Below are 19,309 nucleotides of genomic sequence, written 5' to 3'. Positions count from 1 at the left end.
GGGGCATTTTTTCAATGAAAAAAGCTTTGAGCCTCTTCCCAAAATGGTAAAAAAGACACTGCCAATCTCTTGAACTATTGTTCGTGAGGGTATCGTAATCAGATCACTATACCAAGACAGGTGTCGAGAAATGGAATTGACGATAAACATGACAATAAACAGTGTGGCCTTATTCTGGGTCAATGTTATTTTCAAGGGTCAGTTAAACTAATAATATACATTTCAAAATCAATTTATTACTGTATAAGATGTTTAGGATACTAGATCAGGATATTTCTTTTGGTGATACTACCGTTAATCACTTTATTTGTTTTTGATAATATTAAATCATTTCATGAGATATATATTGCATGATAGAGATGTAAATTTAAAAAATCTTACTTAAATGTATTGTATTTTAACAGTAATGAAATTTAAATGATAATAATATATACATCAGCTAACATAACTATTGATTATACTTAATTAGAATATTTGTTTTTGATGATACTAAATTGTGCTATTTGATTTATGATAATATTGAATCATTTCATGAGGTATTGCATGATACAGAAGTAAATTTAAAAAAGTTTTAACAAATACAGATATCAATTATCAAATATAAACAAACACACATACTTACTATATATTTACACTATTTCTGTTGTTTTTTTCTTGTTTATCTAAAAATGTATTTTGAAAGTAATATTAGTAAAATCTAGATTAGCATACAGATTATTATGAATTGAATTAAACATAGTTAAAATATGATTACCACATTCAAGTAGTTACAGTTACAATATGTAATATTACTGGTTTGCATCTGATGTTCTGTCTCTCTCAATGTTTTCCTTCCATCACTTCATTAACCTTTAACAACTATTGTTGACTTTCTGACTGTCTCTCTACTGGAGTTTCATCACCAGAATGTCATCTTGTATTCCACCCACAATCAGTCTGCCAGTGTGGGTGCTGTACCAAACTGCCATTGGAGAGTCGATGCCCTCTCCCCCCCCTGACCAGTGTGGCCAGCTTCTTCCTGCCTTCCTGGTCAATCTGCACCACTGTGTTGGAGATGCATGAACTCACAAACACATGTCCACCCTCACTCACTTGTACACCATATGGCCTTACAATGTCTGGATCCTCCAGTGTGGCTAGAATACTGCCATTGTTGTCAATTGTAATGATCTTTCTATTGTCACAGGCACAGATGTATATCCTCTTGCCATCTTGGTTTATAGCAAATTGAGCCACTGCCGTCCCTCTTGATGTGTATTCATACATTTTCTTGACTAGCTTGCCGTCACTGGTGTAGAGGTACAGGGCTGTAAAGGAGCCCACATACAGCTGGTTCCCATGGTGCCTGATGGACATGCAGTCATGATCAACTGAAAACTTCCTGGTCATCTTGATGGTGCCAGCTGTCACAGTGAGGAAGTGGACCTCATGCCTGACAGGATTAACACAGTTTACTGCTACAGCCACCTGATAACCAGTCACATGACAGATGTCCTGGGGCTTTTGAGGAACATCATATTGGGCTATTACCTTATACTTCCTGTTCAATATTTTCACTCTGTTATTTCTGTAATCTACAAGAATAATCTCTCCTGATGGAAGTTCTGTAATACCCAATATATTACATGTATCTGTATCTTGCTTGATTTTCACATTGAAGGTTGATTTGTTTTTAACTGTGAAAACCCTTGATATATCATGCAATGGCCCAATCTGTTCAGAAGACTTCATGTCAGACATTTGATGGCCTGTCAGTCTTTCCTGATTACCCTGGAGCTTGCCTAATGAATGCATATCAGACAGCAGTTGTGTTACTCTGGTATCAGGCTGGAAAGTGGCAGACAGTTCAGGTTTTGTGGACATCACCTGAAGCAAGCTGTTGGCTTCTGCCATCTTCTCTTCAGACTTCCTGAAGCCAATGTAGGACCTTGGCTCATCGTCCTTGCCCTGGGATTGGATGGTGTCCATCAAGGCATTGAGCTGGTCATGTATGAGTGTGCAGGAGTCAATGTCCTTCTGAAGTGTGTCATCCAGGTCAGCCAGGACGCTGTCCATCTGTTTCACTGTCCTCTTCTCCAGCTTATCTAGCAGCTGGTTCAGTGACTTCCTTAAGTCCTTGATCTTTGTCAGCATGGACTTGCCAGAAGTCTTTAATGAGCCTTGGTTCTTCTTTCTGACCACTCTAACCTGGTTCAGACTTGTTGTTAACTTAGCAACCTTGGAGGGAAGCTGCTTGAAATCGGCCATCTTGTATACATCCTTAGCCAGGTCTGAGATCAAGCTGATGGTTCTGCACATCCTGTAGGATGTAAGAATGGTGAATTAGTGACTGGATTAAACATCTATAGAATCTAAAATAGTTCTATGTGTTATTTATATGTAACACAGTTTCCTATATAGCTATATATTTTGAAGCTACATTTGTATTTAATAACGTTTAGTTGTTATATTTCACCTACTGATAAAAGTTAATCAACATTTCAGCTTTGAATGAAGTTTATGTACATAATCTAAGTGCATACAGAATGTCAATTGAGCAGAGGTGATTCTTTACAGGGCTTTTAAAACCAACAATTTGCTGGTCTGGATCGATTTGGACTTTGCCGGATGGAATTAAGTAAAAGAAAAGGACTAAAAAATTGGTTTTAAAAATCGTCTTTTTGTAAATTTCAGTCCAAAACGGCTTAGTCAGTTAATAAATATGAATTTTTAATACACTAACAGTGTCTGTCATACCATCCCCAAATACCAGGGGACATCCTTGACGGCTATTTCGTCTGTGTCAATTGACTTTGCTGTTTTATAACATCAAAAAGATGTCAAAATTGTAGTAATTTACTTATGTAAACAATTGTTACACTTTTGCTACAAGAGCCATTTTCACAACATTATAGGGATGCAAACAAATATTCGTTCAAACATTTGGTATTTGAATGACAAAATCAGTATTCGAATAATCAAAAATAGTTTGTTTATTTGTGTAAAGTACTTATTTGAAGAAAAAATACTTTAAAACCCTTTTGTTACTTAGGTTTAATAAATAATTTTGATTTTAATAAAAACCCGATTTTTAGGTTGTAACAACTCAATGCCCATTGAAGATGTGACTGAAGTTTTTGCAGCCGTTAGGGCAAAGGAAAATGTTTATTATCCCCCGCCTATGAAATAGGGAGGGGGATATTGAAATGGCTTTGTCCTTCCGTCCGTCCGTCCGTCTTTTCTTCCTTCCGTCCTTCCTTCCGTCCGTCCGTCCGTCACCTGCGTTTTCTCAGTAACTAGCTGGTATAATTTCATGAAACTTGAAATAAATATGAACCACTATACTGGAATGATGCCCGTCCAAAAAAGAAATCGATTGGTCAATTGTCCTTGGAGTTATTGCCTTTGGTTTTTTGAAAAATGCACATTCACAGCCATTTCTCAGTCACTAGCTGGCAGAATTTCATGAAACTTAAAATAAATATGAATTACTATACTGGGATGCTGCCTGTTCATTTTTTTTTTTGGATTGGTCAATTGTACTTGGAGTTATTGCCCTTGATTTTTTGAAAAACTCATTTACAGCCATTTCTCAGTAACTAGTTGGTAGAAGTTCTTGAAACTTGAAATAAATATGAACCAACATACTGCGATGATGCCTGTTTATTTATATTTTGAATTGTGTAATTCCTATATGAGTTATTTGCCCTTTATTTATTAAAAGATCCATGTTTGCAGCCTTTTCTATGCAACTAGCTGGTAGAATTTCATGACACTTGAAATAAATAAGAACCAACATACTGTGATGATGCCTGTCTATATTTCTTTTGGATTGGTCAATTTTCCTTAGAGTTATTGCCCTTGATTTATTAATAAATATTGTTTGCAGCCGTTTCTCAGTAAAACCAATGTGCTTATCTTATTCTTTCTGATATTTTTTTTAACCTTCAAGCACAAACAAGCCATCAAGCATAAACAAGCCATCGTTGGCGGGGGATATCTTTTCACTGAAAATGCTTGTGAGTTGTATAAACAGAAAAACAAAAAATCTTGAATTTAAAAGGTTTCCGTATTATGTGAATAATAAACACGGAAAACACAGTCTGCACTTGTTTTATGTCCATAGAAGTTGAATTTTGAGTAAAAGTTAGATGAATTATATCTTAATGATTAAGAATAGCTATATAGAGCGTTGCGAACGAGCCCTTCTTAATCATAAGATTTTAATTCAGGTCATGTTACTGACTAAGATTACAACCTCATTGATTGACACTGTCAACGCAAAATCTGACACAGGGATTGTGTTTCGGATAAGTGGCAGTTAAAGCTGAAGTTGACCCGCAAAAGTTGAATTTCTTAATGATTAAGCCACATAAGCCTAATACTTAATGATTGCCTATCTGCAATTTCAATAGCTGTAAATATAGGTTGTATTCTAAAAATGATTATTTTAAATGTAACCAAACAATTATTTACAATTTATATACATGTACATGTAAATTAGCGCAAAATTATTTTGCTTTGCCTGATTAGTATCTTTTCAAATGGTAAATTACAGTGTCCAATAAGTAAACAATAGCGCCATGAAATTCATGATTTTGACCTCTGTGTTTACTTGTTTTAAGTTAGTGAAACACCTCAAACTGTCCATTATGTCAGCGGAAGAAAACCTTCGCACTGCGTGCCTCGGTATGTTCTTTCTCTGACACAATGGACATTTTTAGGCCTTTCACCCTTACTGAAAATTAGTTGTTGATCAGTTCATACAGCTCTAGTATCCTCTCAAATCATGAGAGAAATCAACATTGAGTGATTAAATTATTCATCCTAAGATATCTTGGTGTCAATAAAACAGATGCAGTCAAATAAGTCATAATATTATCACTAACCTGTGATTCAAGGACACACAGAGGTGGCAGCACATCTCAGCATGGTCCTCACACAGAAGTTCAATGATCTTACCAGGGTGAAAGTCACATGAAATGAGGGCGTCACCCTGCCCCACCCACTTGTCCACATCCTTACGGCCCAACACAACATGCTCTTTGAAGAGTTTGGAGTGAAATTTCAGGCATTTGTCACAGAAGTACTTTGAGCAGTCCCCACAGAAATACTTGGCCTCAGTATTAAGCTTGTCTTCTTGACACGGAGAGCAGACAAAGTCATGGATCAAATCAGATGCCATTGACATTGAGTCTTTAAAGGACTGTGTGTGCTTTGAAGCCATTTTTACCAGTAAGTTTAAATATTCCACATATCAATATGCCTGTTATATGTCACAATGTCAAGCAAGAACTAGATATGTGTGCTTTGAAGCGTTTTGAAGCCATTTAAATCGTTAAGTATTTCATGCAAAATGACAGTTAAAACTCACAATTTCAATCAATGTCATAATCTAGAGTCTTGTTATCTCATTGACTATAGACTTTGTACATACATATCACATGGGGCTTTCGGTGATACATTATCAATGAGAAAGTTGAATGATACACTATGTGAAAAAGAAATTGTGCATAATATTTTTCTTTAAAATCATCAAAAGACATTTGGGGATTTAGTTTACAAGTCTAAATAATGTTTTTATTCAATCTATAGCAAAAAAAAAGAAAAAAATTGAAATGTTTTGATTGTTATCAAAAGGTTCCCCATTTTGAGCTGATAAAGAAGCAGTATTTTATCTGTGCTCTGTAGCTCAGTCAATGACTTCATTCGGCTGTTATACCTTGTAAATTGATATCATTGAAACAAATTTCAAGTGTAGGAATACTATTTAAAGTTGAGTATTGAGTAATGATGCAGCAAATGCCAAGTTTGAAAAGTACTTGAATTTTAGGCTGCTGGATGACAAGTCTTTAATTTTGCTAAAAAAGCTCCTTAAATCTATGTGAAAACTGCTTGGAAAGTGCTTGTATTTTCAGAAACTGTCCTTTAATTTCCTTGTTCTGTCAGAAAAGTAGTGTCTGTACTTTGTAGTAAAAGAGGTTCATCTTTAGAAAAAAACTTCTTTTTAAGTGGACCCTTCATTTACTTTTCGAATATGTTGCCATGCTTATGATGGTATGGGTATAGTACCGGTTTTTATCCAAAGAGTACAATTAATGCGGACACTGGTTAAGTCTATTTCTGTTCTTTGTTTTGTTTTTGCTGTTGTTTCTTGTGTTTTTAACAAAAAGTGGTGTTTTGCTTAAGATAGACTAGTTGACCACGAAAACAAAAACATAAACCGATGTGTAAACATTGCATTTGATTGACATCAGTTCAGGGGGTGAGTCTTCCCTGAAATCAAACTCAAAGTCAGAAAAACAAAAGAGAAATCTGCTTATTATTATGCCCCCAACAAACGAAGTTTGAAGGGGTGCATTGGAGTCACCCTGTGGTCGGTCAGTCGGTCGGTCAGAATGTCGGTTGGTCGGTCCGTTGCAATTTACCTTGTCCGGAGCATTACTTAAAAACTATTGAATTCAACTTCATACAATGGTAGAGCATAATGAGAGGAAGTGCAGTCTACAATAACCATAACTCTATTCTTGCTTATTACTGAGTTATTGCCCTTTGTTACTTTTTTTGTCCCGAGTATAACTGGATGGAATTCATTGGAACTTCATACAATGGTAAAGCACAACGATAGGAAGTGCAGTGTTCAAGAACTATAACTCTACTTTAGCTAATTACTGAGTTATTGCCCTTTATTAGTTTTTATTGCTGTCAATTTTTTCAGACATTAACTTGCAAACTATTAGATGGAATTTATTAAAACGTAATACAATGGTAAAGCACAATGAGAGGAACTGCAGTGCACAAGAACCATAACTCTATTTCAGCTAATTACAGAGTTACTGTCCTTTGTTTCTTTTTCTTGTCCGGAGCATTACTTGAAAACTATTGGATGTAATTTAATTAAACTTCATACGGTGATAGATCATAATGAGAGGGAGTGCAGTATACAGGAATCGCAATTATATTTCAGCCTATTACAGAGTTACTGCCCTTTGTTACTTTTTCTCGTCTGGAGCATAACTTGAAAACTATTGGATGGAATTTAATAAAACTTTTTACAGTGATAGATCATAATGAGAGGGAGTGCACTGTACAGGAACCGCAATTCTATTTCAGCTAATTACAGAGTCATTGCCCTTTGTTACTTTTTCTTGTATGGAGCATAACTTGAAAACTACCGGATGGATTTTATAAAACTTACAGGAACCGCAATTCTATTTCAGCTAATTACAGAGTTACTGCTCTTTTGTTATTTTTTCTTGTCCGAAGCATAATTTAACTTGAAAACTATTGGATGGAATTTAATAAAACTTCATACTGTGACAGATGATAATGAGAAATAGTGCAGTGCACTGGAAATGCAATTCTTTTTCAGCCAATTACAGAGTCATTGCCCTTTGTTACTTTTTTCTTGTCCGGAGTATGACTTGAAAACTACCGGATGGAATGTAATAAAACTTTATACAATGGTACAACACAATGAGAAGGAGTTCAATGTACATGAATCATTACATTATTTTAACAAATTACAGAGTTATTGCCTTTTTTCTGTGTTTTTTGTCAAACTTTTGTCCTGAAAGTAACTTGAAAACTACTAAATGGAATAGCATAAAACTTCATACAATGATAAATCATAACAAGAGACGGCGTTCGGGGTATTTATAACCTTCAGTGATAGCTCTAGTTAGTATTTGCACAAGCATTTATACCCTAGACAAGTTCACCATTCCCTTCTAAATGTAACAGGACAGGGAAAGAGTATAGAGATGTACTTAAGTATCTCAGAGGTATAAGACGATACAATGTACACGTTTAAAGGGTTAATAAAACTTTGACAGGTAACTATATCACAAAGTTGTGTTATTTTCATAGATTGCTGTAAATTATGTCTTAATGTGCAGAAAATAATTGTTATCAACGATAGTCCTTGGAATTCAAAAAAGGTCCTTGAAATCTCATTGAAAACTCCTTGAATTTTTTGTGGATCTGGTTGTATGAACCCTGATTATGCTTACTGAGCTCTTGTCCTCAAAAGCGTGTTTTGATCGAAATTATTAATGTTCTCAATTTATATACAGTGTATGTTTAGTTAAAAGATGTCTGAATTGTATAGTTGAAATAGTATTACTAAGGAAATCTCTTAATATAATAAAATCATGAACTTGAAAAAAATGCTCAAGCTTTCATGCCACCTCTGTAATTCTGTGGATAATTTTCTTTCTTGGTTGAAGTTACTTAAGTAAAAAAAATGCCCTGATAACTGATAAGAATATTGTAAGTGTATAAGTAATATTTTAAGTGTAAATTTTTCTACAACTTCAGTATCAATATTATTTAATTTAGTAAAATCTGAATGATTGTGAGAGTGAATCAGGGGAGCCCTTCTACATTGTCTTTTTGAGTTTCTATATTAGGGGCTATATAAGAATCAAGTTGTCCTGTCTGTCTATTCATCCTGGGACATCAGGACAAGTCTACTTTTCTCAATAACTCATATATTGACTGTGTTGAGAGGAGTGTCATGCACAAGAAACATTTTGTGTACATTTTTATGCCCCCCTTCAAAGAAAAAGGGGTATATTGCTTTGCACATGTCAGTCGGTCAGTTGGTTCGTCCATAGACCAAAGCTTGTCCGATCGATAACTCGACAATTCCTGAACGTATGGTCATCAAACTTGACATGAAGGTTGGGCCTGAACAGTAGAGGACCCCTATTGATTTTAGATGTCATCAGGTCAAATGTCAAGGTCACAGTGACCTTTAATGGTAAAATGTTCTCAAAGCTTGTCTGAGTGATAACTCAACAATGCCTATACCTATGGTCATCAAGCTTGACATGGAGGCTGACCAGTAGATGACCCATTTAGATTTTAAGGGTCATCAGGTCAAAAGTCAAGGTCACAGTGACCTTGAATGATAAAAGGTTGTCCGAGTTATAACTAGACAATGCCTGCACACACGGCCCTCAAACCTGCCTTGGAGGTTTGCCCTGACCAGTAGATGACCCCTATTGATTTTAGGGGTCAAAGGTCAAGGTATCAGTGACGTTGAATGCAAACTCAACAATAACTGGATCTATTGTCATCAAACTTGAGTGAAGGTTAGACCTGACCAGTAGATGACCCCTATTGATTTTAGGGGTCATTGGGCCAATGTTCAAGGTAACAGTGACCTTTAATGCGAAAAGGTTAACAAAGCTTCTCCAAGTGATATCTAAATAATGCCTAGATCTATGATCTTCAAACTTGACATGGAGGCTGGGCATGTCCAGTAGATGACCCCTATTGAATTTAGGAGTCATCGGGTCAAAGGTCAAGGTTACAGTGACCTTGAATGTAAAAAGCTTGTTTGTGTGATAACTCAGCAATGCCTGCACCCATGGCCCTTAAACTTAATATTTAGGTAGGGGGTGACCCCTATAGATTTTGAGATCATAGAGTCAAAGGTCATGGTCATAAGTCATATTCAACATTTAGATTTACATCATATTTACTTATTCACTGCTGCTAAGACAATACATTTTTATCTGCAAATATAAATCAATATCTGAACATGATTAAAAGCTGTACCTACTGTCATCCCATTTTGAATAGGCGTAATCTGTAAACTGCCTCAAAGGCATCCAATGTCCAAGGGGGCGGGAGGGAGGAGCAAACATCAAAACATATCTTGTTTATTTTGTGTATGATAATTTATAGTTATTGCCCTTCGATTATTAACATTATATTTTACAATACAGAAAGTTGTGCTGGCTTCTAATATCATCCATTGAAAGCTCTAATTCTAACTGACTTAAAATTTAACATGCCAGGAATTCAAACATACTCCTTCGGCTGACTGTCATGTTAGTCTCTAAAGAAAGGTTTCTTTAATGTTTTAAATTCATGATAAATATCCTTATAAGTGTCTTGTTATGCTTTACAGATGGATGGGTTGCAGAAGGTGTATAAGATATTTACATCTCTCTTAGTTGATCCTGGGGTGAAAAAATCTGCCGGATCAACTCGCCATTATACTGCAAGGTAGGTTTTGAAAATATCAATAGTTAACTGTATCTGACAAATGATGATAGTCACGCTTTTATGACAAGATTGTAGACCCTTGAAGATAAAGGCATGTACATAAAGGGTGAATTAAATGTTTGCCTATTCTCAAGATATGAGCTAAAGTGCCCAGAAGGATATTTAATGTCATATTAAAGATTATACAACTTGTGTTATCATTTAATTGTTTTTTAACTAAATATTATCGTTAACGCTACTTTTCCATTATCACAATATTATTGCAGTTTTGAAAATATGAAATTAAGTTTTCAAATAATTTGTGGTCACTTTAGTGTGTGTTTTTTATTTTCATTTATATGGATCTGTTTTAAAGTTTATGGCAGTTTTAAACCATGAATAAAAGACAACATTATATAATTTTGTTAAACTCATTTAACCACAAGATAAAAGAAAGAATCTTTATTTTAGTCGGGAATATGCAAACAAGAAACAAGCTGTTTTCCGACAAGCTTGATATGTTACTGATCCTTCCTTGCATACAGCCTTCAAGAAAGATGGTGGGATGGAAAAGATATTGGAACACATCCAACTCGGTGTGCTCAAAGATGGCGACTCTAATTCAGTATGTAGCTTTCTAACGGCAAATTACACCAATTCAGAAGTGCTTACTCATCGTTACATGCCTTATTTCCTTTAGTTATGAACCAAAGTATGGTGATACAATCTCAGACAATTGGCTACCTTACATATAAATAGGTTTTAAAACTGAATGATTTAGAAAACTGGCTGAACATGCTGAATCTGCTTGATCTACTTTTTATTATTTACATTTTCACTGCATTGTTTGTCCTCGTACTCTAGATATTGTCATTTTACCAAATACACAGTGGTTACGTTCAACCAATATTACTTTTCTAAGGGGAATGTAACTTTTTTTCTAATGATGTTTAATGTACACAAGTGGAGCTTTATGCCCATAAATGGTGTTCAGGGTCGTGGAGCACTAGAAATCAGTTTTATGATACATGCAAATTTGTTAGACAGAATATATAGGAAAATTATTCGGTTGTTTGTAACCTTCTCAAAGTTAAAAAATATGCTCAGTGATATACTATCTTATATTTATACGACCATTAAGGCCTGATATGGCACTGTTTACTCGATTTTTGTCGTTATATGCCAAAACCATGTTTTTTACTACCGTCACATGAATTACATCACAGAGACTGTCAGACTGTGCCCAGATATGTGAGTACATGTTTGGTTCACAGATTTTGTGTTTGCAAATTCTTTTTTTTGTTTTGAATCAGAGGAAAAGAAAAATGATTCTCTCTTGTGTATCATTTTTAGCCGGATTTTTCATCAAAAAATTACAGGTTATAGAATGGCAAAAACCAGGCAGGCAGGTGCACGATCGGTCGGGCGTTAACAATTCTGCGTTAAAGTTTTCATTTTATGTAATGAAGTCAAGATTTTTAATCCAATGGTTTATCCAAACTTGGTCAGACTATTTGTCGGCATGTTATCTTGAATATATATGAATATGGGTCATCTCGGGTCAAAAACTAGGTCACAAGGGTAAATCTTTAGAAGAAATATTTCACTGTAATAAATTCAACAATTTTTATCAAATCTGGATGAAACATGGTCAGAATGCTGGTATGCATTATATCTTGCATATTTCTTATATGGGTCAACCTGGGTCAAAATCTAGGTCACTAGGTCAAATCTGGATGAAAAATATTTCCACGACAACAATTCAACATTTTTTTTCTTATCTTGATGAAACTTGGTCAGAATATTTGTCTTCATAATATCTTGCTCATTTTTTTATATCCGTCATCCCGGATCAAATTCTAGGTCACTAGGTCAAATCTTAGGAAAATCTTTCCACGTCATAAATTCAACAATTTTTGTCAAATCTTTATTTAACTTGGTCAGAATATTTGTCTGCATAATATCTTGAAAGTTTTTTATATGGGTTATCCCCGGTCAAAATCTAGGTCACAGGATCAAATCTTAGGATTTTTTGTCTTGGAACAAGCCAATTTTTGTGAAAACCCATGGAAACAAGTTATATAAGACTGCTGGCAAAAAATCAGATCACAGATTTTTATATTTAAGTAAAAAAGTGATGTTTTATGCATTTTTCTTAAACTGTTAGGAACGGTTTAAGCCATAAAACATTAATTTTCGAACGGAAATATGAAAATCTACAATCTGATTTTTTGTCAAAAATCTTATATCATTGGCATCTGACCAAGACAAAAATTAAAAAAGTTGTAAAGAGTGCAGCTTTAAAAGTATGCATTGGTAATTCACTATTTTGGTCATAACAGTCACTGAATTATACTTTTCTTTTTTTTACATTGAAATTGTTTTTGTTTTTTTAAAGACATGAGAATGCTGATGTCAGGTATTTGTATTTTAACATAGCTCTCTGACTAATACCTATTTCAAAGGGTATATAGTTTCATGTGTTTTAAATGTGACGGAATGGTTGTTACTTTTATTGGTCAAGTTCTAAAACTTTCTGAAGTGTTCTATATCTTAGTACTGGTGTACTTGTATGTAATATTAATGTACAGAATGTAATGCTGATCAAATGTTGTGTTTAAGGTAGAATGGAAAATAGTTTGTGTTTGTACAAATGCTATGTTTAAATTAGCTGTAGTTAAATAGCGTCGGACCAGTTGCATCAAGAACGTAAAAGTGAAAGTGGAGTAGTTGTGGGTTCAAGCCCCACTAGTGTCAGAGTGGTCTAGTGGTTAAGTTGTCTGCCTCTCACCTGAGATGTAATGGGTTTAGCCTCGCCAGGGTTGGAGTTGTCTAGTGGTTAAGGTGTCCGCCTTTCACCTGAGAGGTAAAGGGTTTAGCCTTGCCAGGGTTGGAGTTGTCTAATGGTTAAGGTGTCCGCCTGTCACCTGAGTGGTTTTGGGTTCAAGCCTCACTAGGATTGGCTTTGTCTAGTGTTTCAAGTGTCTGCCTCTCACCTGAGTGGTTGTGGGTTCGAGCCCCATCAGGGTGGGAGTGGTCTAGTGGTTAAGGTGTCCGCCTGTCACCTGAGTGGTTGTGGGTTTGAGCCACGCCAGGGTTGGAGTTGTCTAGTGGTTAAGTTGTTCGCCTCCCACCTGACTGGTTGTGGATTCGACCCCACCACTGTTGGAGTTGTCTAGTGGTTTAGTTGTTCACCTCTCACCTGAGTGGTTGTGGGTTCAACCCCACCAGGGACTCTTTTTCATGGCCTGTCAAAATGAACACAAGCACTGATTTCTAAATAGGAAACCGACTCAAGAAGGATAATATAAGCTTTAAGTTGTTATGAAGCCAAGAATAAATTAGTAAAGTCTTTAATTAAGAATTCAAAAGCGATTTCGTATCTAGAAGCAGTTTTGTATCTATGAGCCATTTGGTATGTAGGAAAAAAAAATTCGTACAGCAGGGTTCGAATTTAGCACTCGCACACTCACAAAATGCGAGCCAAAATTGAAAAATGCGAGTTGAATTTAAGGACACTCGCAAAAATCTGCGAGTTCAAAATTTGCAGAAAATAAGCAATCCTCGAAATAGATACGAACATAATCGGTGATCCATTCCTGCACAATAGATATAAAACTAATATTAGAAATGCCTATTTTTGTTTTCCATTAATCACACAGAAATTGATGACGTAGATTAACGTTATGCGCACAGACAGGTACTCGTTTCTATGTGGCAGGTACTCGTTACTATGTATTTTTTGTAGACTGGTCTTTCGTTTCCATTTTTGGCGGAGGTATTTAGCGATAATTGTATCGTCTGTATAATAATGACAAGCTAAAAGATAAGTTTTTTACGCCTGTTGATTTTAAAATCACTGACGGCTGATGGCAATGATCAATCGGTTCCAAAAAAAGAAGTCAAAATGAAATAGTCTGTCTGTTAAAACTGTTTCGATATGGAAGAGGGAGTTGAACATTAAATTGACCCTCGACACAGATAACGAAAGGAACGTTTTCAAAGTATTTTGCACAGACCAATACTGGCCTGATTAGACTTCCTTAGTTCATACTGTCAGTGTTACATATATGATGACGTTAATTGTACAATTACCTGATCATTCATTAAAACAATTACACTATACCTTAAACCATTGTTTTCCATACAATATACATACTTCTTTTTAGCAAACACAAAGGTTTGCCTTAAAAATTTGCGAGTGAGTTTCTGGTTTTGCGAGTTGAAAATTTAAGCACTCGCAAAAATTTGCGAGTATCAAAAAAAGTTAAATTCGAACCCTGTACAGTATAGTTCTGTAAGTGAAAATACTTCCTAGGAATGAAACTCAGCTTCTAGGAATCTTGATGAATAGGCTTCCAGGTAGTTCTGTCATGGACTTTATAAGAGTTGTGCTTTTCATGTCCTGAGCTGATACCCACAAAATTGCACACAGCACATGTGATATGATTTTTTTCCAAACTATACTGTTTTACCATTCTTGAGTCTTTGTGGCATATGGTGGTCTTCCTCACTGTTTTATAAGTCTGGAAGTTCTAGCTGGGCGGGTGGGCATATACTACTGTACTTACTGGAAGAGGTTTTTTCAGCCTCTGGCCTTTAGCCAATGCCATTTCTTATCAACTTTTCTGTTGATCCATTTTTGAATTGAATGTATTGCATCTAAACATATTTTTTATAAGCATACTTTTGGTTTTACAAAAAAAAAGATCTATAAACACACAATTTTGAATCGATTAATCACTTTTTATGAGTTCATAGTTTCTTAATATATATTTGTTTGGGCTTCACAGCTCAGAGTGATCATATGTTTGATTATTAAATCAAAACAACAGTAATGAAAGTATACTCAAAGCAACAGAAATAAAAATTGATGAGTTATGTATAAGGGGATTCTTTCAAATTTTCAAGCCTTAATTTTAAAAAACAACAACATTGTCTGCTCAATAACTTTAGAAGCCCTTCGCCAATCATCTCCAAATTTGGTCAGAATGTGTATTTTGCATTAGATCTTAGACAAAATTTATTACCAATCAAATTGCTGGAGTCACTCGAGAATTCTGCCCTTTATTTATAGATTATATTTCAAAGCTGTCTTGTCTGATCAATAACTTATAACCTTTGTCCAATCATCACCAAATTTAGTCCGAATGTGTATGGGCATTATACTTTGGAGAAGTTTGATAACCAGCCAGTTGCTTCAGGCACTCAAGAGTTTAGGCTCTTTATATGTAGAAATTACCTAAAAGTGTTCTTATCCCCTCCATAACTTTTGAAGCCAAGGTCTAATCATCACCGAAATAATCAGATTGTGTATTGACATAATATATCTGACTTTTTTTATAACCAGCCATATCATTAAGTCAGTTGAGAGTTGTTGCACTTTAACTAGTGCAATTACCTGGAATTTGTCTTTTTAGAACAATAGCTCTAGGAGCCTTTGTCCAATCATCCCAAAACTTGATCAGAACGTGTATGGACATTAAATATTGAACAAGTAAGATAACCAGCCATATTGCTCAAGTCATTCGAGAGTCAACTCCCTTTAATTTTAGAAATTTAAAGAAAATGATATTGTCTGATTAATAACCTCGGTCATTAGAATGTGTGTGGGCATTATATTTCGAAGTGTTGAATAACGAACCATGTTGCAAGAGTAACATAAGGGTAATCGCTCTTTAATTATAGAAATAATCTAACATCGGTCTTGTCTGATCAATTATTTAAAATCCTTTATCCAATCATCAAATTAAGTCAGACTGTGTATGAGCAGAATGTCTTGGTCAGGTTTGATAACTAGCCATTTCACCTCTGTCACTCTAGAGTTATGACCATTTGATTGGCAAAAACTAATTTCACAGTGTCTTCCCTCTCAATTTGGTTTAACCTGTCCTATGACCACATATCTCAAATTTGGCTCAAATCACAACCACTTTAAGCTTGGTGTCTTAAAAGTAGGACAGGCGTATTTGTGATATTTGAATCCCTAGTTTATTAGAATTATGTGTTATTAAATAATAATGCGGACATATATTAAAATATTAAAATTATTCACTGCATACATTTTACAGTGGTAGTCGTTCTCAGCACTATGAAGATCACAAGGCCCGTTACAAGAAGTTGCTGTTACAGCTTCTTGCCCATCCAATAGGAAAGCTGCGACTGGGTGTATTTACTGCTGTACTGCAATGTGTTAAGGTAGGGAATCAATATTGCTTTAATGTTGTTTTGAGCCACTCATTGTTACAGAAATCTGTTAATTATATTAATTTTAAAGAATAACTTCATGCAATATTTTAATAGCTCAATGTTTGTCCTCGAACATTCGTTTAATAAACATAGGGCCCGATGTTTCAACAAGCTAACATAATGGTGGATTGATTTCCCTGAAAAACAGCCCTTAGTTGACATATGGTTTCTGATTATTTTCAGAGTTTAACAGTATTTTTAAAGCACATTTCTATGTCCAGATTTGTTTTTGAAGAGATCTTTATACAATTGTGGGCTAACCACTAACAAATGGAAAGAAAACCTCCAATTGTTATACATTCTTCATTTCCAGACGAACCTCAGTGTGCTTAAAGCCAGCGAACCTGGCTCAACAAGCTGTGAGAAGGTCAGATTCATCATCGATGCCGACATCTTGTATGAGATCGTTGTCTTTGGACTCGCTGATAAGGATACAAAGGTACAGTAGTAGGGTTTTGTCACTGGCAACATTTGTACCAATTTTCATTTTAAAACTTTGACATTATATGGGTCATTGGAAATGTTTAAATTCGTGATAAAACTGACATTATTGCATAAAATGTGTTTTTTCGGTCAGCTAAAGCAGTATGTTAAAACGCAAAAACTCAGGCATTATTGGTAGAAAACGTGCATTATTCAGTAAATTCATGTGCCGTTTATGGCAGGCTTTTTGTTTTACATAAGCGCTTTCAGGGTTCGCATCAAAATAATGACAGCTGAGCGACCTGGTTTCTGACCAAAAGTTGGTCAGAGATGCCAACTTTGGCACCAAAACAAATTTCAGCATACAAAGCTGTAGACAAATATCAACTAATTAAAAAACCGCATTTAACTAACACATTTCTTCTGAGTTGTCTTTTCCTGGCAAGCTGATGTGTACTAGATAGTACTTTCTGCAGTTGTTTTGACTATATGTTTGCTTTTAAGGCACTAAATTAAGTCTAAAACGTTTAACTTTAGTTATTTCTGTCGATTTTATTCTGAACAAACGACTTATATGGACATGATTCCATAACGTTGTATGCAATGATCAAATATTTTTCTCTGTGGCTGAAGATACTGTACATTTTACGTGTACATCAAGAACATGTTAAAAAGTTTTTCAGGCATAAATTAGTTGTCAAAACAAATAAAGGTTAAAACAGGACCATATCGGTAATTAATCAATTACCCAACAGGAATTGCGTGTAAATAATCCCAGTAATCCAGTCAATTTCCAAAAAAACAACATTTTCCAAACGAATGAACACTGCAAATGTTGCAACCTTATTAACTTTATGTAAAACTTTTTCGATAACCTCATGCAATCACCTTATTTTGAACTAACTCTTTGCATTTTTGTGACATTGCTACGCACTCGGGCTGTAAACCATTTTGCGGGCCTTTGCAGTTGGTAACAACCGAAAAAAGGTGTATTAACCCTATAATGTTATCAAGGCTATGTCAAACCCTCATATATTTTTTTAACACTTACAAACTTAAAAAACAATATTAGGTTTTTAGCCAGGATTTAAAAAGGACTGGGTGCTGCAGAAAATGGTTTCTAAGGGTAAAAACGGCACATTGAATCGGGCTATGAAGAACTTAAACATGAATTTGGCAGAAAATGGTAGATATTGTGTTCAATGGAGGAATTTTAAGGTTTCAACAGACAGATATATAAAGTTGTGTGTATATTTACAATATAATAAGACAATACGAAAGAAATGTTTGGCAGTGTTGAGCATTTAATTCTATGAAGACTTTTAAAACGACAGGGTTCAGTACCCTTCAATAAATCTTCAGCTAAAACACTACTGTGGTGACATAAATAGTTGTTGTTGACTGTGACAATTTGGACGCATATGTTAAAAAAGTTTCTAATGGTGTCATGATTTACTTGAAGACCAATCAGAGCACTTCCTATTATACAAAATAATCTGGCTCTGACTTTTCTAACTTTTGAACGCAGCCAGTCTGAGTGAATTGGTAACATACCTGTTAAAGAGTCAGTTACTGGTGAGCCCAGCCATGGGACTATGTTTATTATAGCTGTGAAACTGAATAATCTTTCTTGTAATTTATCCCAGGTGGCCAATGATGCCAGTGAGTTGGTTACTCATTTGTTGAAGAGACAGTTACTGATGAGCCCAGCCTTATGGCAGTTTATGTTGAGAGAACTCGCCAGAGCACTGCCGATTTTGCAGGTATGATGCTTTTATTTTGTAAGATGTTTCAAGTTTATTACTGAACTTGAAACAAGATTTCACTGGTATTAATTAGTTTGCATATATGAGAGTAACAAGCAAATGCGTTTCTTGTTTTACCCATAATTATGCCCCCCTTGGGAGAAGAGGGGTATATTGCTTTGCACATGTCGCTCGGTCGGTCTGTAGGTTGGTCGGTCAGCCCGTCTGTAGACCAAAGCTTGTCTGAGTGATAACTAAACAATTCCTTGACAGATGGTCCTATTGATTTTAGGGGTTATCGGGTCAAAGGTTAAGGTCACAGTGACCTTTAATGGTAAAACAGATTTTAAAGCTTGTTTGAGTGATAACTAAACAATGCCTAGACCTTGGGTCATCAAACTTGACAGGGAGGCTGGGTCTGGTCAAGGTCACAGTGACCTTGAAGACAAATTCGACAATTCTTGGACCTATGGTTATCAAACATGACAAGAAGGTTGGGCCTGATCAGTAGATGACCCCAATTGATATTTGGGTCATCAGTCCAAAGGTCAAGGTCACAGTGACCTTTAATGCGTAAAAGTTAACAAAGCTTCTTCCGGTAGTACCTCAATCATGCCTGGACCTATGATAATTAAACTTGACATGGAGACTTGATCTGACCAGTAGATGATCCCTACATATTTAAGTGGTCAGCGGTCAAGGTCAGAGAGACCTTGAATGATAAAAGGTTGTCCAAGTGATTACTCGAGAATGCCTTCACCCAAGGCCCTTAAAATTGACTTGGAGGTTGGGTCTGACCAGAAGATCACCGCTATTGATTTTGGACGTCATCAGGCTAAAGGTCAAGGTCAAAATGACCTTGAATGATTAAAGGTTGTCTGTGAGATAACTCAATGATGCTTGCACACATGGCC

General features: G+C 35.5%; 1 protein-coding gene across 2 annotated transcripts in view; it reads left to right on the top strand.

Annotated features, from left to right (window-relative positions):
- LOC128242171 (rotatin-like) overlaps positions 1-16,176 on the top strand; it is a 39,347-nt gene extending 23,171 nt beyond the window's left edge. For both annotated transcript variants that reach the window (XM_052959240.1, XM_052959241.1), the window contains 3 exons: positions 9,902-9,999; positions 10,450-10,603; positions 16,050-16,176. In XM_052959240.1, coding sequence (XP_052815200.1) covers positions 9,902-9,947 — 46 coding nt within the window. In that variant the 3' untranslated portion in view covers positions 9,948-9,999; positions 10,450-10,603; positions 16,050-16,176. The remainder of the gene's footprint in view (positions 1-9,901; positions 10,000-10,449; positions 10,604-16,049) is intronic.
- The last annotated feature ends 3,133 nt before the right edge of the window (positions 16,177-19,309 follow it).

This window comes from Mya arenaria, chromosome 8, assembly GCF_026914265.1.
Source record: "Mya arenaria isolate MELC-2E11 chromosome 8, ASM2691426v1".
Lineage (NCBI taxonomy): Eukaryota > Metazoa > Mollusca > Bivalvia > Myida > Myidae > Mya > Mya arenaria.
The sequence above is the reverse complement of the archived record's forward strand: the minus strand, read 5'-3'. Positions and strand labels throughout refer to the sequence as shown.